The sequence below is a fragment of the Theobroma cacao genome, chromosome 1 (assembly GCF_000208745.1).
Source record: "Theobroma cacao cultivar B97-61/B2 chromosome 1, Criollo_cocoa_genome_V2, whole genome shotgun sequence".
NCBI classification, from domain to species: domain Eukaryota; kingdom Viridiplantae; phylum Streptophyta; class Magnoliopsida; order Malvales; family Malvaceae; genus Theobroma; species Theobroma cacao.
The window spans coordinates 8,252,958-8,276,308 of NC_030850.1; the positions used below are offsets into that span (position 1 = coordinate 8,252,958).

A 23,351-nucleotide genomic window follows, 5' to 3' on the forward strand; every position below is an offset into this window, starting at 1 on the left:
GACGGATTGGGCATAAACAAATTCAAATCAAATGGGTCATAACTTCATTCAGATTCTCATTCTTTGTCAAGATTATAAGTTCTTCAACTTTGCTGCAATGAGCAATACTAAAGCAAGAATGGTAAAAAGAAGAAGAGCTGATCCAGCCAAATAAGTTAAGCTTGCCTGTATATAAAATCTAAGTACAGAACTGATATGAACTGAAAACAGGGGAGTGTAAGGGTGTAATTGCATATATGATCATATGTACGCAAAGGGAAACTTTCTTATTCACAGTCATGGTTTACTCTGGGGAAATTGAGGCTTCACTTCTTTTTGATGGCAAAGCAGCGGTTTGTGACTGCACCAGTATTGACCACAGCACATGCACATCCTCACATGGGCAGGACTTGACATCCTTGTAAAGGATATATATTCCCCTTCCTGCAGCAGAACAATGCCAACAAAGAAGGCTCAATTAGCTTGAAAACTATTCCATATAAGACAATGCAAAATGCTATTACATGATTTAAAATCAAAGCATGATGATCATGAGAAACAGAGAGTTGATCATTGATACAGAACTGTGGGCAGAGAGTGAGAGACAGAGTGAAGATTTACCCCTTCTCTGGCTTGAATGGAGGCGATCCCAGAGCTTCTTGAACGGGGAGAGGAGGGAGTGAAACCACCCCATTAATTTGGAGAAGTGAGTATGGGACTCTAACTCATCATGGTAGGTGAAGAGTTGGAAGGAAATATAGAGGGGAGAGAAGACTTAAAAAATTGTAGGTTGATTTACTTGGACAGGTTGCTTGTGCCTTAGTGCTGCTCTATGTTTCCTAATTTCCTTCACTCCCTCACGAAGCAATTATGCAATTTAACATGTCATCTGGGTGCTGTGTCTTTGTCACTCTTTTGTCTTTTTTTTTTTTTTCCTCTAAAAAAAAAGAGTTTAATTTTACCCCAATTTGCAGCCAAACTATCCCACTAATCCCCTTGTAAGTCATAGTTTCACACCTGGAGAAGTCAGTATTTCATCTTCAATAGCATTCATGGAGTCTTAATGGTTACTACTAGTATCTTATCACTTTCTGCTATCATAGCTTTGATCTGCCTCTTGCACGCCAAGTGAACAAACACAAAATTTCTCCTTACATGTCTTATATTTATATATATACTTTTTTGTTACAAGATTTGTAGTTTTGTTTTCCACATTTTTCTGCCATCAGGATAAGGTTTTAGTCCTACAAGCAAGCAATATGTACATTTAAGTAGCTTCATCTAAAAGGTTTGCACGTGTACACCATATCAACACAAATACACAAAATGATCGTAACAAAGATGGACTAATGACCAGAGAACCGTGCATTCAAGTATTAGTTGGTTGCTACTTGCTGAAGTTAGTCATTTAGCTTTTTTGAGAATCTATCATGGAAGTGAAATTCAGGGACTAAACAATTGATTACCAAAATCTTGGTCCTCTGCATGAAACTCTTACGTTTCATGCCCCTAGACTAATATCATAAAAAATGTCTTGGTTGGACTCAGAGACGGACCGAAGGTGGTGATGAGAGGGCTAGTAGCCACCTTTCAATTTTTATTTTATTATTATTATTATATATATATAAAATTTGACATATATAAATATATGATCTTATATGGTTACCTTTTAACTATTAATGTCACTAGTTGGACCCTTAAGACTTAAACCACCCGAAATGCTGAAGAGAATAAACCAATGAAAAATGCTACACAGTTGGACCAACGTGCAACTTGAATCAAAAAGCTTAAGCGTAAAGAAGAAACTTGTGCATGAAACTGAAACATGTACCTTAAATTAGGTGAAATGTAAGCTATTTACCAATCTTGTGAACCTAATCAAGTTGCAATTGGTAAAGTAAATTAAATTTACCACTGGAATGCTTCAAGAATCAATTTTATTTGAAAAGTACGTTCCATCTAAATTCAGCAACCCTGCATTTTGCAAATCAATTCAGCGATGATGTTTACCTTTTCTGAATTGGAAGGGTTTAGGGGGAGGAGATGCCATTTGTCCTTTATCACTTGTATGGGGTGGTACCACTGGAGTATGGTTGCAAAGTAATATTTCTTTGTTAATATCTATTAAAAATTGTTTTTATTAGGATAAGTTAGAGTTAGAGTTAGAGTCTATCAATTAGAAATGATAGACATTCAATTAGAATAAGAAACTAGACAAAATTAAGTCTAAAAAATTGTTATCATGATAGATTTGTAAATGTGAAAAATTCTTAATAAAAAAAATCAGAGTTTAAATTTTAAATCTGTTTTTTTTTCTTTTCTTTAATGTACACTTTAAACTTGTAATATAAAATTATAAACAGGATACTAAAGAAAATTCAAAATGGAACGGAGAATTTTCAATTTATTTTTTAGTTTTAGTTTTAATGTTACTGAATTTCGTTTTCACAAGTACTAAGTAAGTAGTTAAACAAACTTACAACTCTTATAAGATTATGAGACTGTTAATATAGGGATCTGGGTCTTCTTTAATTTCCCAAAAAACAGAACCAATGTCTCCTCAAGTCTAAGACTGCAGTCTTTGACCTCAGATCTTGAAATGGTCTCAGTAAATCTGTGTTTTGTTGTAAGAGGGGAATTAACATAGATGGCTCATAGTCCAGAGCGAAAGTTTCGGTGCAAGGGTGTTTTAAGGTTTGCCTTTGCTTTTGTTTGTGTATGTCTGGTTGGTTACGTTGTTGGTCCAACACTGTTCATAGGTTTGAAGAACAAGTCAACAGCTCGGGCGTCTTGTCCACCTTGTTTTTGTGATTGCTCTTCCAAGACAGACTCTGTATCACCACCAGGTTAGTCAGAGTTTTGCCTTCCACTAACTGTTTGAAAACTGAAAACGTTTCAGAAATGGCAAGCCATTAATTTTCATGTGAAGCGTTTTCCTTTTCTGGTTTATATACGTCTAGTCCTTGAAAAAATGGTATTGATTATGTGAGTTGCTATTTTGGTGAGATTTGTTTTTATGCTCTGAATTTGTATGCCTTTCCCGTGTTTCAATCTATCCCATAGGCTTGTGACTACATCCGGAAATGCTATTCTACTTTTGTAAAGCATAAATATTGGCAGAATGATGGGATGAATTTGTTGCCATTAATGGAGTGGAAACCATATCAGTCTGTTGTCTGTTGAATAGGCATTGAGTATAGGCAGTCAGTTATCCAGTTTTATGGCATGTTAGGCTATAAATAACAATTAACCTGGTTAGTTAGATAATGGCTTATTTTCAAGTTAGGCAGCATTATGGGCTAGGCTTGGTATTATAAACTGAAGCCTAGATCAAGGTTACAATCATTAACCGCAAGCTATTGGGACCGCTCGGCGCTTCTAAGTCATGACATTAAGAGTCCTTGATGTTGAAATATCCTTTTGATAAAGCCAATTCTCTAAGTTCAAATACTTTCATACTGTAGAAAATATTATCATTCTGGGTTTATTGCCCTGTTTCTTCTGGTTATGTGGCCAGGGTAATGGTGGCCGCCGTATTCTGTTTACTTACTGCAGACTGGTTATTAAATTTGCAATTGGAGCTAGTCTTGGCTTTCCCTTGGACTGATATCTCCAAGGAGAAATTTTGAATAGCCTCATAGGTACATGATTTAAGCTGCATTAGATCTTTGACAAAGAAATAATGCTGCTGTACTGCATTTAATTTAGGAAATATCTTTAAAACCAGGGATGTAGATGAACATTTAACTCACGCTTCAATTGAGTGACAATAATTTTCCCTAAGACCCCCTTACCGGTGGGAACCCTTTCATTCCCCCAGGTTTAATGAAAGCTGCTATTTAATTTTCAAAAAGAAAAAAATGTGTCTTCATTATTCTTGCAGGATTACTCAAGAGCACATACTCTGGTCAGTACATCTGCCTCAGCTTAAGTTTTCTAGGTGATAGCATTCTTGCTCCGTTGGCCGGGGTTTCGTAGATTTGAAGTCGGGGAAAATTTCACCCCAGAACACTTGCTAGAACATTTCCGTTTGTTGCCTTTAAACAGGACAGGTCAAAACTGAACTTCATCATAGTACCTCAAAACCCGATCTTTAGTCAAAATAGCTGTTCATACAAGCCACATTCTCAACTTTTCTTGTTGGAAATCCAGACTTAAACTCACTGCCTCACTGGAAGTATTAGACGTTAGGGATTGATAGTATCCGAATCCCATTCCTTTTATCCTAGTCTTTCTTTCTGTTCAAATGATTTTCTTCATTATGCAGATTGTGGTAAACATAGCCCAGACGTAAAAGCACTTAAGAAGGACATCGTAGATTTACTGTCAGAGGAGATTGCATTACAGAAGATTGTAAGCAATGAAACCTTGGAGCGCACCAAGGCACAAAGAAAGTATACGAAAAGAGCATCCTCATACTACCGGAAAATGGCAGAAAAGTGCTACGTAGGAGTAGAAACTTGTGAGGAAGGCAGGCAAAGGGTTGAAGCAGAGCTAGAAGAGGAGCTTAAGCTTACAGCCTTGTGGAAGAAACGGGCTCGTGAACTTGGGTGGAAAGATAGCAAAAGACTACATAATACTTCATAAGATATTCTTCCTCTTCCACTTGTATAAAATGTTGAAAAATTTTGGCTTTATGTTGCATAGCCCAAAGGGCTTTTGAGCCTCAAAGGCGAGAGGTCCTTTTGAGTTCTTCTACTTGCCAAATTGTGTTGGCTAAATTGATTAACCTGCTGCAATTTGGGAGTTGATTGCTTTATAATTAGGCCTTGCCTTGCAAATTGCAATGGTGGGCTAGTGTTAGGTTAATGGTTGGTTTGTTGGACTAAATTGATTCTGGGTTTCAAATGTTCGGATGCGTACAGATTCTGAACTTTTTATACAAATAAAAATGGTTTTGACCATTTTTTTGTGTGTTTTTCCCTCCTTTATTTTTCTTTTTAAAAAAAATATTTTTTAATCAAAATATTATTAAGTATTACATATTTTTTCTATAAATCTATATTTTTCAAATAGAGTGAAAAAGATTTAAGTCTTTTGATAGAAGAAAAACAAAGATAAGGGAGAAAAAACAAGAAATACGAAAATTTTCATTATTGTATTTTCTTCTGTTTTTTTTTTTGAAGTTTTAATTTCTTTAATTACTTTTAGAAAACTATCCAATATAAAAACTTATTGATTTATACTTTTAAAATAAAAAATTAACACCTCTTGCAAAGTGGAGAGATTTTCCTAATTATATATATATATATATATATATATATATGTAAAATTAATGATTAACTTAAAGTTTTTGGTAGGTCACGTTCCATCCTGGTACACACTTATGTCTTCTTCTCATTGTTCTTTCTTTGCACATGTCTACCATTTAATCGAAATAGATGAAAATGAAATTTTCTTCATTAATGCAATTATAATTGTTCTACATTTATATAAAACAAAAAATTATGTAAAACAACAATTTTAAAAATATAATGAATAGAGATATTCTTTTACATCAATAAAAAATTTTACATATATATATATATATATTCTCGTACTTTTATTTTGTTTCCTTGACAAAAACCTAACTATGGCAGGCAAAATTGTGGTGGAAATGGTGGGAAGTAGATTGAGTATATATTTTGAAGTAGTAATCACAGTTGAAAGTAGTGTATTATTGCAATGATTGTGATTATTAGCACAAGTGCATTCCATGATTTAAATGTCTTCACAGACAACAAAAGCTTTTATATTGCCATTAGCCTCATGACAAGGACTGCATGAACTTGCATGTAAAGGAAAACAAATTACATCAAAAGCTGTTCAAAGTAACAATTATTAAGCTACTAATTTAACTTAATTAAGTTATAATTTTCTACTGAAAGCCCATAAATCAAAATAACTAAAAAGACCCATTTTCTTCTTCTTCTTTTTTCCTTTTTTTTGCCTCAGCAACTGACATAAGAAATTGGAAGCTGAAAAAGAAGATGAAATAACTTAAAACTCAAGAGAAAAGGAGCTGATTGAATGGTGGAGCCATTAAATCATGAAATTTAAGTTACATCAAAAGTTTTTCAAGGCAGCAATTGATAAGCCACTGACTTAATCAAGGAGCAAAGTTTCGATTTTTAGATTGAAAAATATAGGGAGAGAGAAGATTGGAGTGGAAAGAAGAAAAAATCAAAGCTAAAACAATCTCTTTAAGCTTCAACTCCCTAATTTCTTTCTTCAGTCAGATATAGAATGAATTGAGGAGACATTATAGAATTAATGCATACCATACTTGGAGATTATTCTAATATCGGTCGTCCGATTCCATAAACAAATTATATGGCAATGTTTTAATATGTGAAATTTCCGACTCAAATTTTACATTTTGTTATCAAATTACTTATTTCTTTGATTATAACTAATATAAGAGTACTGTTACTATTATTTTATGTGAATTTTTTATCCTAAAGTCGGATATGATATTGGTTTTGTCCTTCACTCTCTCTGATTTTCCGAATAAAGAACAAATAGGGCGTAATAATTTTGTAAACATGAATTGAATTCACTTATAATGTTATAATTATTAATGACTTGAGGCTTTTTTATTTATTAAGCTTACAATGGTAATAAAGGCCAGTATCATAATTGCGCACCATTTACCGTACTTGTGTTTATCAATTATTAATGCCAAAAGATGTGCCTAATATAGCGACTCCTTTGTTTTCCTTTCAAACTCGTTTATCATCTGGTTCTTAATTGATTTGATGGCTAATATAGGCAAATATGTCAAGAGAAACACTATTGGTTTTTTATTTAAAACATAGATCTACCGTGTATGAAATTATAACAATTAAATTCAAAAAATAAAATGACAAATTAATTAACACACAAACGAAAATGAAGGCCACGAAGTAATTAAATTCATAACTTGTCGCATTGTGTATGTTGGAACGACAACGTTGCCTTCTCAAGATCATGAAGCACCAACATGTTTTGCTGTTGAACGTTGCCAAAGATGGACATGCCACTAGAACTTCCCATTGCCAAGCAAAGCAATCCGGAGCTGGAGTCAGCAATCATATAATTCTCCCCTGGTAAATCTAAATCTGCTCCCTCGAAATGGAATATCAACTTGGGTACTTCTACATCCGTCGAACCTGACGGCAAAGTGAAGCAAAGCTCGAGCCCGGTTGAACCCGAAGTGTCCACGGAAAGCTTCATTTGGGAGATGAATTCTTTTTTGACCATGTCGAAAGCCCTTTCTTCTAGATACGTAATGGTTGTGCCAGAGTCTATGATTACGCCGCCAGTGCCATCATCTTCGAGTGCGAAAGTGGATTTCTTGATAGGCAAGCGAGTGTCTCCAACGGTAATCCCTTTGAGTGAAAGATAGTAAAAAGATGGCTGTGTTGGGTTATGTATCAATGGGGTGGTCTTGATTGCTCCTAATGTTCTATTCACACTTGCTATAGACCCCATCAAAAGTGTGCTTTTCTTGGTGTCATCAATGGACGTTAGGCAATAAGAGAACTTGCCCTGTTTTAGCTGCGAGACTAGCGACACGGGTCCACGACCAAGCCCCACCAGGCCCGCACCTTGTGTAAACCCATCTCCCTGGTTATCTCCTCCGCACCCGAATCCAATATTTGGAACAGAAAGCTTGCCGAATGTGAAGGTTTCGACTGCCATGACCCCTTGCGTGGAGGAATAGTCGCCATACGTATAGAGATACTCACATCCATCACTGCAAGCTGATTGGGGTAGTGCTGAGCATAGGTGGCTGGAGCATGATAACTTGGAGAAACTAGAAGACTTTTTGGGGTCGAAGATCGGGGTAGGTTGATCAAAGCATTGAGAGCAAGGCTTGCACTGAGTCCATATTAAATCACTCCCCGTGTCCAATATTGCAGAGTAACTCTCCGGTGGCGTCCCAATCGCTAAGTCCATCAGGAACTCGCCATTCCCTGCTGTAATAGGCGCTTGAAGTTCAGATGCATCAGTTGCTGCCAAAACCATAGCATTCAACCTCTGCAGCCTGTGATTCCCACGCTTTACCCCGCGCTGGATTCGCTCCCATTTGGTTAAGTTCTTGCCTGAATCAACATGCCTGAGCGTTACCCTGAACCCGTTTTGGAGCCTCCGGTGCTCTAATGCTCCCCTCGACGTGGAAACTGCTGGCGAAACAGACAACGCAACTATTTCTAGGGTTAGAAATGCCACACATAGCAAAGAATATAGTGAAGCCATATGTAAATCTAATTGGAAAGAATCGAATTGGGTGATCAGATGTGAATCGAAGGTGGTTGGTGAGATGAAGCTTATATAGGATTCTACAGTGGAAATGGTCTTTACATAACAATAACACACAGTAAAGGCATGTAACTTGATAAACAAAAATGGAGGAGTAGATGTAGGGGAAAACAGATAACGACTGTCGAGTGGAGCTTAGAGGAGAAGATGTAGGCTAAAGTGAGAAGTGAGACATGCCAACTTGTACATGGAGGTTGAGATATCACCGCAGCTGCGAAACTAGAGGCCAAAGACTTTTCGTGGTGGTTGGGGATATTTGGGGGAATCGAAAACAAACATATATGTAGCAATCTTTTTGTGAGAAAGCAATTGTAAGCACATACGCTTTGCTTAAGCTCGTCTCTCAGGAGTTTGGTTAACTATCTTTGGACTGTACGATAACCTAAAACTAATAATATTCCTTGTCTCACTGACCACTTTGACAATTAATCATGAGTTTAGATTTGATCTTAGAATTAATTTTATAATTCCAAGAAGAATAAGCCTCTTCCCTTTTGCACATGTGAAAGTTAATTATTGGTTTTAACTACACAAACATCATTCGTAACATTAGTATTTTCCTTCCGATAATTAATGTTGCCCTAATCTTCTCCAAATTTGATCTTAATTATATATAGTTGCAATGTCTGCTTGGAGACAAATAAAGTGCGTGCATGTATGGACCAACCGGAGGTGAGGGTGGTTTCTAACGTTTATATATTATAATCCTTCTGGCGGAGTACCTTATGTTTCTAATCAAAATATTGCTCTTTGTATTATTTTAAGTGGCTTGTCTGTGTCTGTGATGACTGGTTTAGAGAATTGGAAGGGTTTGTCGTTGCAGTGGTTGGTGGGCTAACTTTTTTACTAATTTACGTATTGTTGGAATCAAGTTGGTTCGATGGTCCTAATTCAGTTAGGTGAGATAAATTGTTTACCTTTACTTTATTCACCCCTTTTTTGTTTTCTTTTTTGGTTTGGTTTGAAATAGCTAACATCACATAAGCTACGAATAAGTTTTAATGAGTATAATTTTCTAAAACATCTGATTAAAATTATTTACGTGTTACTTATGTTATTTTGTGATTGAATTAATTAAAACGTGAAGATTTTCTTAAAAAAAATAAAATTTTAAAAAGAAACGTGTTTTCGTGTGCACTATTATGAGGGTACCTTTGTTATAAAAATAATTTAAAAAATCACTCCTCGGTGATAAAACTTTTTCACCTTTTTAAATAGGATTCAGATCACCCACAAAATGGTGATCTAATCATTTTCAATGATTTAAAATCACTATCATATAAAATTCTTAAGTTACTACTAAACATAATTTAATCACGATGAATAAATCACATAAATTATCTTATATCAAACACTGTCGTACGGACTTATCTTTTGAAAATAGAATTAAGGAAGATTACTTGACATAGTAGACGGTTCGAAAGTTAAGTACTAATTGTGTTACAATTAATTGGTTAATTGGAAGTTAGAAAAGAAAAAGACAACTATTAGTTAATTCCTAGTGCTTGTTTGCTTGGTCTAATGCTAAGTTTTATGGATATTGTTATTACTTCTGTTTCAAAAAATATTTGTCCTCATTTAAATTTAATTGAAATTTTTTTAAAAAAAAATTAACTTGAACATATTTTATATTAAAATTTTAAAAACTTTTTATATAAAATTTATATGTTCTTTTATTACTTTTAATATCACAAAATTAAAAATAACAAAAAAACTTTTTCAATATAACAAAAATAAGAGCATTTCCTTTTTTAATACTTTCTTACCATTAAACTTAGGGATGTGAATTATGTCAACTTGCCATGTCAAATACTTTTAAGAAATTGACTATGTTAAATCGAGAAGCCACATAACAAAATTTTTACTATGTTAATATGTTAACTTGTTACGTCATTACTGTTATAAAAATATTTTACAATATTAACATTTTTACTAAGTGAAAGAATGGCTTATTCTAATGGTAAGAAAGAATTAAAATCTTTTAATTTTAAATTAGAGTCTCATCATGAAGGAGCATTTATATTAATCCTTTGGTTTATTCTTTGATTTTTGCGACCCTTTTTACTCGATATAATAATAATACCGAACATTTATTGAAAATTATTTGATCATAATTGCACTTGTATATGTAATCTCATCACTACAATGAATAAGAAATATAAAGAGTATAAAATTTTTAATTTTTTTGGGCTAGAAAAGGTGGTTGAGATTCCATAACCAATTGAAGAAATGGACAAAAGTAGATTGGTATCTTCAAAAGTGTGAGAAATATGCCCATATTTTATGAACTGGGCCTCCATGAAGCGTATTTTACTCAAGTCTCGAGTTAAGACCATTATGCATTTTAGGCCTACGGCCCAAGAGGCCCATTACCAATACTACCACACTCGTGGCATTAAGGCATCTGGTCCGACAAATGAGGAGCAGAATATGCCTTGACAGTGGCTAGCCTAAAGGCTAGCATGACCTGTTCCAGTATTGATGGGAATCAACAGATGGTCCTAGTCATTGTTTCTTTCTTCCGCATCATCGTACTGATTTGACGGTCGGAAAGGGATATGCCCGAAATCCTGGATCGCCCCCTTTTGTCTTGTATTGGATCCAAGGTAGCCGCCTTTCTGCTCATCCACACCTCAACAACTTGACATTTACATTTAACATACATAGCATAACTCTTTACGAGCAGTAAATGTGGCATTGTAACAGATACCAAACCATATACTATGCGATACAACTTTAGATAATACTATGGTTTTCATTTTTCTTTCTGAGATTCAATGCACTAAATCTGCTTGGGTCTGAGAGTTTAGCTCAAAATTGATTGTGTGGGATTATCTGGCTCTGGACAACTGTATAGCTTCTTGGTCAACACTAGAATCTTCAGCCCAAATGAACTGGTGAGAGTAAAGCATGAATTCTTGATTCCTTGCTTGTTCAAGCTCCTCCCATTCAGCCCATCTCTCTGCCACTCCTACTCCTTCCAGCATTTTGACCACTTCTGCCATTGTTGGGCGATCTTCGAATGAGCTCTGTGTGCAGAGCAGTGCAACTCGTACAATAGTCTTCACTTCTTTAGGATCATAAATCTTCAAGTTTCCATCAACAATGTCATCAATCCTGTCTTCTCTCAGCAGCTTTTTGATCTGTTAATATCACATTTCCATCAATCTAAAGATCCTCATGAAAGGTACAATCAATAATATATATTAAGACATATTAAACACGCGTGCACACATACACACATCCACCAACTAAAAGATTTTAAATAAAACAAAATAAAAACACACAAAAAGAAAAAAAAAACAGAAATGAAAGAGAAAGTAGAAGAAGAAGTGTGGAGCTGCAAAGGCAGGCATGACAAGAAAAAAAATTAGGTTCTATAAGTCCTCAAGTGAGCTTGGTGTTTGACATTAGCAAATCTAACAGTTCTTCAATGGAAGTCCCAAACTAGAAGATTTAGGCTTCCCCACCCCACCCACTAAAAGAAGTAAGAAGAAGAAGTATAAGAAAAAAAAAAAAAAACATCGTACTTCATTATACTAACAGTTTCACCAAGGGCACCATGATGCAACTTATGCTCGAAACCAGTCTGAAAAATGAAAAAGATGGAGATGTCAATAAATTCATAGAAGTTATTTCGTAATTTTTCTCCCCCGCTCTTATTCAGGGTTTTCAGAGCAAGTTCTAAACAATTTTTTCCACAGCCTGCAGCAAGGAGTCTTGTGGCATTTTTTAAGTATAAGCCAAGACATAGATTTGGCTCCTACCGCTGAATAAGGCATCTGAGAGTTTTGTTTTGATATAATAGATCTTTGTCCATATATCCTTGGATAGATACGGTTGCAGACACAATTCTCCGTAAGTGCTTAGAGGGTTTTACATGCCATACGGCAAACTTAGTTCCACAAGGTTAAACTTATGTTATAGAGAGTAAATATACTTTATAGTTCCCAGGTAAAAAGAAAATTCTCTTCAAGCAAAAAACTAACAAGGAGTATTAGTTGATTTATTTTTCATTAGCAAATCAAAGGGCAGGAATATGAGTTTCAAGTATTTAATCTCACAGAGAAAATGTTTTATGGGTAAAAAAAAAAAGAGAAATACCTAAAGTATGAAACAGATACAGAAACAAGGATAAAAACTAAACTGAAAATAAAAATCCAAGACTTCAAAGGTCACAATGCAAAATAGCAAATACTGCAGAGACCATACATTCATAAAAGATTTAGGAGAGGGTGCACCAATATAAAAATCTTACATGATCAAGTAGAAGAACATCCTCTTCCTCTTCTAGACGAGCAAAATCTATGGCACGCTGACCAGTAACCAGTTCCAGAAGCATTACACCATATCCAAAGACATCAGTTTTTACGGAAGATTTTCCTGTGGACAAATATTCTGGGGCGATATGACCCATGGTACCACGCACTTGAGTGGTAACATGAGTCAACTTAGTATCAGCAAGCTTTGCTAGCCCAAAATCTCCAAGAACAGCTTCAAAATTTTCATCTAGAAGGATGTTTGCAGCTTTTAAATCACGATGTATTATCTTAGGATTGCAATGCTCATGTAGATACTCCAAACCATGGGCAGCACCAAAAGCTACATGTTTCCTCATTGGCCAGTCCAAGCCTTTCTCTCCAGGTTTTAAGTCTACAGCAAATTTCAGATGTAAAATATTGTAAAAATGATCTATGACTGCCACAATTATGACTAGACATTTCCAAGTTAATAGTTGCTGTAAATAAACTATAGTTAGAGACTCAACATCTTCTCCAATATTTTTGTTAGCTTCTTCCTTTCTTTTACTTTTTCATGGTAGAATATTAATAGGTAGGCTAAAGGATTCTAAACATCATCTTCCACCATCACTTCCTATAAATTGCATTTCTTTTCACCTTTACATGGTATAATATTTATTTTTAAGATCATAGGCACCATTTTTACACCATGACATGTTATGAAATATAATTTTGTTCTCCATTTAAGGCACAAACTTAATTAGAATAAAGTAAAAACAAACATGCATTATACGGCAGCAAAAGTTACTGCAAATCCTATAGGACATGTACCTCTCAGTTGATATGCCACACTTAAATTTTGCATGAAAGGATAAACAAGAATCTTTTCAGATGATGTCGTGCAGAATCCAATCAACCGTAGAAGATTCTTATGAACAGCAACACTTATAAGCTGAACTTCCCTCTGGAATGCAGCTTCTCCACCAGGACTATAATAATCTGCAAGGCGTTTCACAGCAACCTTTGTGTTGTCAGAGAGGACACCTTTATAAACTTTTCCAAACCCTCCTTGTCCAATTATGTTGCATTCACTGAAATTGTCAGTTGCAAGTTGGATCTCACGCCATGAAAATCGCCTAAGCTGGCTAAAGGAAATTTTGTGGTCATCTTCACCTAAAATTAAATATTGAAAGTGTTAATCTGTTTCACATGGAAACTTAAAAAAAAAAAAAAAAAGATTTTAGCAGGATTCTTATAAGGTGCACAACAAGAAATAACAAGCATAAATTTGATATCTACCCCAATAACTTTGACTTGTACCATGGGATGCCTGAAGAAAATTATGGAATGATATAGAAAATAATAGATGGATTAAATAGAATGATTCATTTACCAGAATTACTGTTTATTGTTTCTCTGTTTCATCAATCTAAGATTGATTCAAAGATGGCTCTTGCAACAGGGGGTAATCACTCAAGAATGTGCATGGAGATCAATATCAGTGAGGCACAAGTCTCTAAAGTGAGAGTTAGGAGGCACATTTAGATGGTGGAATTTGCGGGTCTCCATACTATCTGTATTAAATCTGGTATAACTTGACCACAAGATAAAATATTGCTTATATAGGTGGAAAGAGGAAGTAGAAGCGAATAGTGACCCTGTGGAAATTGCAGAGAATAAGCGTGAAGAAGTCCAGTTCTACTGATGCGAGTGATAATTTGGTCCATGCACGGTGGTGAAAAGGAAATCAAAACAAAAAAAAAATGAAAGGTTATAAATTCCACTAAATCAGGGAAGGGCAAAACTAACCCCAGATGCAAACACATTTATGTTTTTGATATAGTTTGTGAGCAAAACTAGGGTGATGAGGCATCTTACCAAACAACAGACGAGGTCGGTCAGCAGTCACTCAAAAAGAAGCAGATAAGTCTCTTTTTATTTGGATGGTTAGAGTAATCACGATGAAGTTTGAACTTATACCATGTTCAATGCCCATGGGGAAAGGGCAAGAACAAGTCATTCGGATTCTCTACTGGGCTAGGGAAGGGTTCAATGAAATTGCGTATGATTGGAACAATTCCTTCACGGTAAGAGTACTGCAGTCAATAGAAAATATGGCAGAGCAACAACATTGGGATTGTAATCACAAAACACAAGGAGCAATGTTTGCTCTCCTATCCTAAGGCCTAAGGATTGGTGAGCAGAGATAGTGACTACAGAAAATAATTCTAGAGCAGTTCAACTGAGATGTATTGAGGAGAAGTTTGAACATGGTCTCTCAAATGTTGGTATAAAGAAGGGCATTTTAAGAGTGAGCAAAAGAAGATATGCAGTGATTCTTCTTAGAGTAAGCAAGGTTCTGTCAAGCCTAAACTTGGTTTCCATTCTTGAAAGAGAGGACATGGAACAGAACAGGGGTGGGGAGTGCCCCTTTGAGCAGAGCTTGGAAACAGTTGATAGAAACTCATAAGCTTGAGGTGCTTTTGTATTGGAACAAAAGCATTTAAGTTTTCTCGTTTATCTTCTCTATCACAAAGTAATGGTTTTGATTAGAATAGTTGATTTAGCTTTTGATCAATCAAGATTTTGCTTTTGAACATTTCCTTTTACCTTCTAGCATCTTTTAGAAAGAAAAAATCAAGCAACAAAAGTAACTAACTTAAATAGCAGTATTAACTACTTATTTTCTCTTTCTGAATATTCCACCTAACTTCATACACGATGACACTTACAGAGTGATCAACAGTTGCGCGGCTGCTAGTCTAAATACATTATGAGGATTAGTAGATCACTCAATGTGTTTGACCTTGATGGTTAGGTCTAGGGCATGACACATTTCCTTCCATATTTTATATGAATATTCAAGATTAGAGAATATATGTTCTTCATCTCACAAACCCATGCTTTTGCAGTTTTGATGATATCTAAAACACGCTAGTAACATCCCACTACTCTTTGAAACTATGAACTTCCAACAATTCTTGCATAATGGTCATGATGGTTGTGATTTCATTCATGTTAGGATCTTCTAGATCAGCAAACCTTTTCTTTTGTTCAATTTTTATCCAGCACATGTACGTTTGCATTAGCATACACCAAGTACTAACCATTAGTTAAGTTTTGTGAAGTTTGGAATTTTACAACCAAAGGCATGAGGAACCTAAGTACTCCTTCTATCACTTTTAACTCATTAAATGAAGGCTTCAAATGTTCTAAGTATATATTAAGTGAAAAACACCCATTCTAATGAAAAGCTGCTGCATGGCTTACTAACCCTAAAAACAGAGTAACTGCTTTTTGAAAATGGGAAAAGACCATGAAATTGGAGTTTCTTAGGTTGCAATGGCATATTTTATGTATATTGTTCTTGCAAACTAAGATTAAGCTGAAATATATCTTGGGGAAGAAAGAGAAAATAAAACAAAATTACCTGCAACATCAACGAAAACATCACGCCTAAGTTTGTGGACTTGATTAAACCGGTAAACAAAGAGAGCACCAAGTGATAGAAGTATGAGAGCAACACAACTTGAGGAGGTTATAACAATTTTAATTTTGGACCTGTTGGTTGAAACTGCCCAAACATCACAAGTTCAAGCACACATATAACACATATATCAAATAGATAAGGTAAAAAAAAATGATCTAGAGCAAACCTGGGAATGTAATGGTTGAAACACAAGGTTGCTCCAAGCTTGAGCCGCAAGCAAGATGTGTTCCTGTAAAGCTGACAAAATAACACTGTCAATAGGAACAAGTAGCAATTGTGAGTTATATAATGTGAAGCTATAACCTAAGTGTTAAGGCCAGGTCCCCAGCAGGTTCCAGGGACATAAAGATCATCCGAATGGTGATCAATCTCTCTCTTGCACCTCCACTAGATGACAAGCTGAGCCCCATTAATATACCTCACCAAGGAATCTCTCCCTCGTAGAAATGTGGGTGCCCGTCACACCCACCTCAGGGTCTCTATCCTCTCTCATATTCATAAGATTATCTCTCATATACTTTCACCCTACTACATTATGCTGACTTAAACATCAGAGTGCAGATGCCAGGGAAAGCCAGGGTGCCCACCCACAGTGGTTTGATTTTGCAGGAGAAGTGGTCCACCCTGAGAAGCCGATCCCCATTGATCCCAGCACCAAAACTAACCAACACAAGAAATACCAAAACGTCTGATCTGATTGACACTTTGCATTGATATAAGCAATGCAGAAACCAATAAATTTCAAATATATTTGCTGTCTAGATGCTTTTAAGAATTCAGGTTAATCTCAGTTATTAAAACACTAACAACTAAAGTATAGTTAAATATGTATAATTTTTGTTAGTAAATTAAGAAACATAAATATTTTAAATATACTAAATCAGCAGTACTGTCACTATGGATTAATGTTACTATTTTCTTACCAGAAAATTTTTCCAATTTTAGGAGGCCAAGATAGCACTATACTATAATAGTTACTAAAATTTAAAGGAGATGGAATTTCTTATGAAGTTTACTTGAATGTTGGAACCGAAAACAATTGCATTGGAATTCTTCCTGTTAAATTGTTGGATGAAAGGTCCCTGTCAAATAAAAAGATTCATGAGTATGACTTCTGAAGTCAATTTAGCATATAAGATTAGCAAATCTTCTACTCAAAAAGTTGTCTAACCTAGAGAAAAGCATTTATAAAAGTGACAAAATAGACCTAGTATTCTCCACATTACTTGTGAGAGAGTTAAAAAAAACGAAAAACAAAATTTGACAAGAAGAACATAGCAGTCTTACAAATGCTTTAAATTGGATAGTTGACCCCAATTTGCAGGTATAGAACCACTGAATTTATTATTTGCAAGATTCAGAGTTTCTAGGTGTACCATATCACCAAGGAAACCAGGCAACAAACCAGATAGATCATTGTTTTGCAAATCCCTGCAAAGGTAGACTATTGTTTTCAAGACTCATTCACCACAATGGAAAAATAAATAAAATTTCCACTAAACTAAGTGTTATTACATTATGGCATGAGAAACAAGCATATCATAAAAGAATTCATTCTCTAAAAGGCACATCTAGTAAAGTTCAGTTCTCAACAAAAGCACCTTCCATGCAAATTGAAGTGCATATACCATCAACATTTTGTTGTTTCTTTCAGTCTACATAAACCAAATCACACATGAAGTGGCTTTTACCCAACTGTACCAAATTACTTATGAAGCTGAATAACATCTCAAAAACTGAAAACCGATGACATCCTGCATCAGAAATATAAATCATGAAAGATTCTGACCAACTAAAAAGTATGTTCCATTTCTAATATGCAAGTAGCACTAAAAGACAGAAATATGTCTCTTGTGATATAGTTAATAATAGGTTGAAATGATAATTAATACTGCATAACTAGTAAGCAAGCAACTTTTCTTCACAAATAACAAGTTTCACTAAAAGACACAGGAAGAGAGGTTTGCAGCTTTAATGAATTATATTCAATAGATGCCTAAAATAAGCAGGCATGCACACAGGCACATACACACACAGAAAGAAGAAACCTACAAATTAAGTAACCTTAGTATAAAGTGGAAAAAAAAAAAAGAGAAAAAGAAAGGATAAAACATTGCCAGAAGCTTGGATTACTCTTTCCAACTATATGTTCTTAACAGCAAAACACTAAGATGTCTATCCCCGACAAGCTCCAGAGCAACTATGCAATAACATCCCCTTATCAAATGACTGATACCCCAATCTCTATTCCTCTTCAATAGGCCGGGAACTTCAAAAGACCATTTAGTATAATCCAATGACTGTCAAAAGGAGTAATATTTGATGGAACATTACTACTAATAAAGTAAGCAACAAAAAGGAAGTGGTCCACTGCTGCCGCATCCTTATTACACCTGCTGAATCGGGAAGCTCCCTTCTATCAACTCACTTGCAGAGCTTTAAAAGGTAAATTAAACTTAAATGATTCAGTACCAATAATCCTCCAACATGCCATCCTAATCATAAAGTCAAGAACTAGACAAGCAACTAAGGATAACCTGCTACGGAAAATCCCAGCTACTACAAATCAAAGCCAAGAAGAAAAAAAAGGTTTAACCCTTAATTTGCAGGATTCACAAATGGTCCCTCATCAGCTCAACCCTGCCCCACTTGCTAGCTTTACCCTTTGACATGCAGAAAATGTGAAGAGATTACCAATTACTTAAGGTCTTTATCATGCAACCTACATGTCCAACAGTAATATACACACTTCCCCCAATTATTCATATTTTAAATTTCCAAACCACATAACTAACATACAACCCACAGTATGTATACATATATATGCATACACACAGATGCTTATCTGTGTTCTACACACACACACACGCACACACAACACAGATATGTTTGTAAATATAAGTATGTATATGTTGTGTGGTGTGTTTTTGTGTTATTAATATAGAATTATACACTTTTCTCTTTCCATTGCCAAGATGTATGTGTATAATACAATACCATCCAACTTGCATCAACCTTTTCCTCATATGCAGCAGATTTAATGAGTGCTGATGAAGTCAGCACCATCATGCAACAAGATGACTTACAAGTTAACCAGAAACTTCAGTTTGGTAATTGAATGTGAAAGAGTTCCTGACAATCCATATGAAGCCAGGTCCCTGCAAATTATATCAGAGCTTATTATAAAATTAAAAAAATGAAGAAATGGTCTTAGCTCAAGTGGTGATGTAAATAGGGTCTAGGTAGAGATCCTAATGTGAGTTGTAGAACTCCATATTATACCAAAGAGTGAATGGAATCAGAGTTAAAGCAATGTCAATCAAATATATTCAGTAAGAGTAATACAATCATTGACAAATAAGAAGGTCTTTCATAAAAAGAAACCATAATTCAATTATCATTAAAACATATGGACTTACAAGGATATGACATGTCCATTCCTACAGGTGATATAAGACCAGCTAAAGCATGGACTGGTAAAATGATCATTCCAATCAGTTATTCGGCCTCTGGAATCATTGAGAACCTTGAGAAAACCAATCAAAGCTTCTCCTGAACATTTGAAGAAATAAAAGCCCAGTCATTAAACATGAAAAAAAAACTAGACAGCCAATAATAGGCAGCAGCAAGAAATAGATACTATAATCTGTATTGATATTAGCCAAAAAAAAAAAAGAGAACTGGAATTTTGAATGTTTTCTTATGCCCATAAATCTGTGATTGTTGACTAATTCAGACCAAGGCTCTTGGAACAACTATTGGCAATTAGGTCAAATTGTAACATGTTAAATAAAATATGGGGATGTAATTGCGCTGCTGTTGACAGCATTCATTAAGGCAAAACTGTTCTTATTCTCTATGAATCTTCGTAAATAAGGATAGAAATAATCCTTTTATGTGTATGGTCAACAATAAAGAAATAGTGGTGACCCTATGTGTGTAATATGAATGTGAAAAAAACTTAAGATAATAGTAATTCTTTTAAAATCAAGCCTAAAAGGTACTACGATGAGAAATATGGTTCTTAAGTGACAAGAATTGGTCCCTTATGTTTTCAATCCATCACCGGTGTTGGTTTTTAGTGGCCTGTGTCCAGCTTAATTATGATACATAAATTTCAAACTGTAGGAGTTTCTTCATAGTCAATTTCCGACCAGTAGAAAACTCATAAGATAATAAATATTTGATAATAAATCACTTTAATTTAACAAACAGTTTAAATTATCGGTAAAAAACAATCTACATCAATAGGGAATGTTGCCGTACCAATCAGATACTTTAAATAATAGATATCAAAATTTTCTGTAACCCTCTCTTGCTCTTCTCTCACTTATGCAAATTACTAACTATTTGACTTATCCGTTTCTCATTACAATAGCTTACTATTTAATTGATATCGAAGCAAAACATTTCAAGGTCATTCCAACTAGTTCTCAGTCACTTAAGACTCATAACTTTCAGTCACAACTAATGTGGAGTCAATCAGAAGATCAAACAAATCAAGAGGGAAAATATCAAGGACAATAATGATGTTACGATGGAACCATTCAAACTGAATTGTAGTGATTAATAATCATTGTCACTCTTTGCCATATCCTTTCTCTGTGCATAGGTAATATATAAGCTCATTCTAGAACTGACTTCATTCAGGCTAATAGCAATAAAACTTTCTTCTATCACCAAATGCATAATCATACTAATTTAAGCAGGAAACACACTAAAACGCATTGGATGCCACACAAGCCAAAGATCTCAACAGAATGGCATATGGGAAAATTTAAGACTGCCACATTACCGAGATCACATACATAACAAATTCAAATTACCAAATAGGCTGAAGTTAGAGTTACCATACCCTCAACATCAGGCTCATCGGATGAATAACTGATTCTTACGAAAAGGACAATGAGCCAGATTGTCATAAGCTTTAGAGGACGCCATTTGGGAAACGCTTGAAAATTACAAGTTCCTTTATTCTCCAAGGGAGATGGACCAAGCAACCTCTGCACACCTTTTAAAAGAGCAGGAAAATGGAAATTTTTTACTTTAGACCAACTTACAAAGAAGATAAGTTACTTTCTGTCACACATGTAGGAAAAACTAGTGTCAGAAATCAAAGGATAGAGCCCAACATCTCTTTTGCAAACAAGTGGACATAGAGGCATGTCAAAGTCATGGCACGATGCACTTTCAGCAGGAAAATTCTATATTAAAATAACTAGTTGAGTAGTCTCCCTTGCTTACCAACTCAACTCCTCTCCCCGTCTTTTAGTGTCACCTTATTCTAATAAAGGTCGTTTCACTCTATATGGCAAACATGGCTACAGTAAGGATCAATTCACATTGTACAAAGGATACATCAAAAAACACTTGTGACTTGTGACTTAGCGATTCAAGTACATCGCTTTAGAGAAGACATATCGCAGATTTCTGAAAGTATGCCTGCCTAGCGTTTATGGTTGGCCAGGGTTAGAAATTTTGGGATTTTAGGGTTTAGGGTTTTAAAATCATTTCTAGTTTGATTCAATGAAATTTGATTTCAGAAGAAGGATGACATTGAAGGGAAAGGATGCTGGACATTCTGGGTAGCAAAGAGTTTAGTGTTTAATGGTGGCGTTCAAAAGGTATAGTTTCCATTTGGAAAAATTAAAAAGGCTTTTTAGTTAACGAGAATTGGCAAGAAGATAAAATATGGAAAATATCAAACGATGTAACACCGGAGAATTTACATGGCAAAACATGCCAAACGGGGAAATGGAATATTATGATACATATAAATAGATCTTCGGTATAATATTTTTTTAAAATTCCTTAAATTATTTATAAAAATTTAAATAAATTTTAATTTTTTTATTAACATTCAATCACATTATCATAAAAAAATACAATATGAAACTGATAAGACACGTCAACATGTTAACGTAACATGTTAACATGTCTAAATAGATAATAATATAACATAATGATATAAATATATTACATTTTCACCTTTCATATAAGTTTCATGTAAGTATCATTTCAAACATAATGTAAACATAAAATAATAAATAATATTTTATGATAATTAATTAATTATTAGTCATAATAACTTATATAACTCAAAATAAAAAAAAATAAAAATTTTATTAAACATTTAAAAATATATAAACTTATTTAAATTTATATGAATAATTCAGAAATTTTTTTCAAACATCATGCTTGGATATTTTACTCTATTTTTTTCATTAAAAATTTTGGGAGCATATAAGTTAAGTTGCATATGTCAGGACTAATAATATTAGGATTAGTTATTAATAAAATTCGAGTAAATTTCATGGATAGTAACTACATTTTTACTTTTTTGCCCTCTTAACCAAAATTTCAATTTATCTCAATTTGATCACTAAACTTTTTAAATATATCAATATAATTATCTTAATAGATTGTGTTAAAATAAATGATGATACAGTGATCCTTCAAGCAGTCATGTCATTTATAAAAATTATTAAAAAAATTTTATCTTCTTATTTTTCTTTTTTTTTCTTACATTATTTTCGTAGATTTCTCATTTTAACAAAACTAGAAAATTAAGAAAATAAAATAGTTATAAAACTTGACATGAAAGTTTTAAATAACGTAATTGATTAAATCATTATAATATTATATTAATTATTATTTTATCATTTATTTGGTTGACATTACATACGGGGATCACATTTGGTATATTAAGGAATTAAAGTTTAGCGAACAAAATGAACAAAAGCGTAGAACTTTAATTTTTATCCATGTAATTTACGGGGATAAAACTGGAATCTACTAACCATTCACAGCGACACGGCGCCTGCCAATATTAGCAAACGTGGCGCTGGTCTTTCACTCTACTTTCACTTTTGCTTAACGCTTATCCCAAAACAAAAAAACCTGTTTACTCAACTTTTTACCTACTTCGGTACTCCTCTCCCTTGGAACCCTTGAACTTTAGTAAATCACTTGGAGCTAAACACATGAAGGGTTGGTTGCCAAAATGTGTATGTTCGAATAAAACAGTGGAAGAAAGCAGCAAGATACATCACACAGTTGATAAAAACCAGGATCAGTTTTCAGACATCCGACCCAGATATATATTTACATGCATCATCATCATCTTAAGGGATTATAAATAGTCGTACCTGCTTTAAAAGCAAAAGAGAGAGAGAGAGAGAGAGAAGAGAGGAGATGAAGATAAAAGAGCATACCTGATTTAGCCATGGGTGCTGCGGCAAAACCAGGAAACCATGGGAAAGAAAGGGCAAAAAAAAGTGCACAAGATGACAAGAAAGAAGAAGTCGAATAGATATCAAGACACGATGAGTACAAACAATAACCAAGATCATGTGAAA

The 23,351-nt window shown here is 34.5% G+C and overlaps 3 protein-coding genes and 1 long non-coding RNA gene across 6 annotated transcripts; 1 reads left to right on the forward strand and 3 right to left on the reverse strand.

Moving 5' to 3' along the window:
* On the reverse strand, positions 22–828 carry LOC18611981. Its single transcript, XR_001927713.1, has 2 exons — positions 601–828; positions 22–423 (listed from the first exon to the last, which is right to left on the reverse strand). It is a non-coding gene; the product is annotated as an uncharacterized LOC18611981 (long non-coding RNA).
* LOC18611982 lies at positions 2,365–4,738 on the forward strand. Its single transcript, XM_007048522.2, has 2 exons — positions 2,365–2,825; positions 4,247–4,738. The coding sequence occupies exons 1-2, from the start codon at positions 2,627–2,629 to the stop codon at positions 4,564–4,566; spliced, it is 519 nt and encodes a 172-aa protein (XP_007048584.2). The 5' UTR covers positions 2,365–2,626; the 3' UTR covers positions 4,567–4,738.
* LOC18611983 (aspartic proteinase nepenthesin-1) lies at positions 6,742–8,514 on the reverse strand. The gene has a single exon (XM_007048523.2). It carries the CDS (start codon positions 8,197–8,199, stop codon positions 6,874–6,876), a length of 1,326 nt encoding a protein of 441 aa, XP_007048585.2. The 5' UTR covers positions 8,200–8,514; the 3' UTR covers positions 6,742–6,873.
* LOC18611984 (probable LRR receptor-like serine/threonine-protein kinase At5g63710) lies at positions 10,493–23,299 on the reverse strand. Of its 3 annotated transcripts, none has more exons than XM_007048524.2 (11): positions 23,208–23,299; positions 20,849–21,004; positions 19,413–19,545; positions 19,080–19,151; positions 17,281–17,424; positions 17,010–17,075; positions 16,160–16,230; positions 15,934–16,077; positions 13,335–13,676; positions 12,521–12,915; positions 10,493–11,405 (listed from the first exon to the last, which is right to left on the reverse strand). In XM_007048524.2, exons 1-11 carry the CDS (start codon positions 23,218–23,220, stop codon positions 11,094–11,096), a joined length of 1,848 nt encoding a protein of 615 aa, XP_007048586.2. In that variant the 5' UTR covers positions 23,221–23,299; the 3' UTR covers positions 10,493–11,093. The 3 variants fall into 3 exon arrangements, with proteins under 3 accessions (XP_007048586.2, XP_017969704.1, XP_017969705.1); XM_018114215.1 differs by lacking the exon at positions 23,208–23,299 and adding an exon at positions 21,238–21,635; XM_018114216.1 differs by lacking the exon at positions 15,934–16,077.

Bases quoted from the DNA above. Each gene is read 5' to 3' on its own strand.
- LOC18611984 (XM_007048524.2), bottom strand. The intron at 16,231-17,009 runs GTAAACTTCATA...TTATTTTGTCAG, and splicing joins TTTTCGGTTCCAACATTCAA to CTTTACAGGAACACATCTTG. The intron at 12,916-13,334 runs GTACATGTCCTA...AATTTGCTGTAG, and splicing joins TGTGGCATATCAACTGAGAG to ACTTAAAACCTGGAGAGAAA.
- LOC18611983 (XM_007048523.2), bottom strand. From the start codon at position 8,199: ATGGCTTCACTATATTCTTTGCTATGTGTGGCATTTCTAACCCTAGAA.
- LOC18611982 (XM_007048522.2), top strand. From the start codon at position 2,627: ATGGCTCATAGTCCAGAGCGAAAGTTTCGGTGCAAGGGTGTTTTAAGG. The intron at 2,826-4,246 runs GTTAGTCAGAGT...TTCATTATGCAG, and splicing joins AGACTCTGTATCACCACCAG to ATTGTGGTAAACATAGCCCA.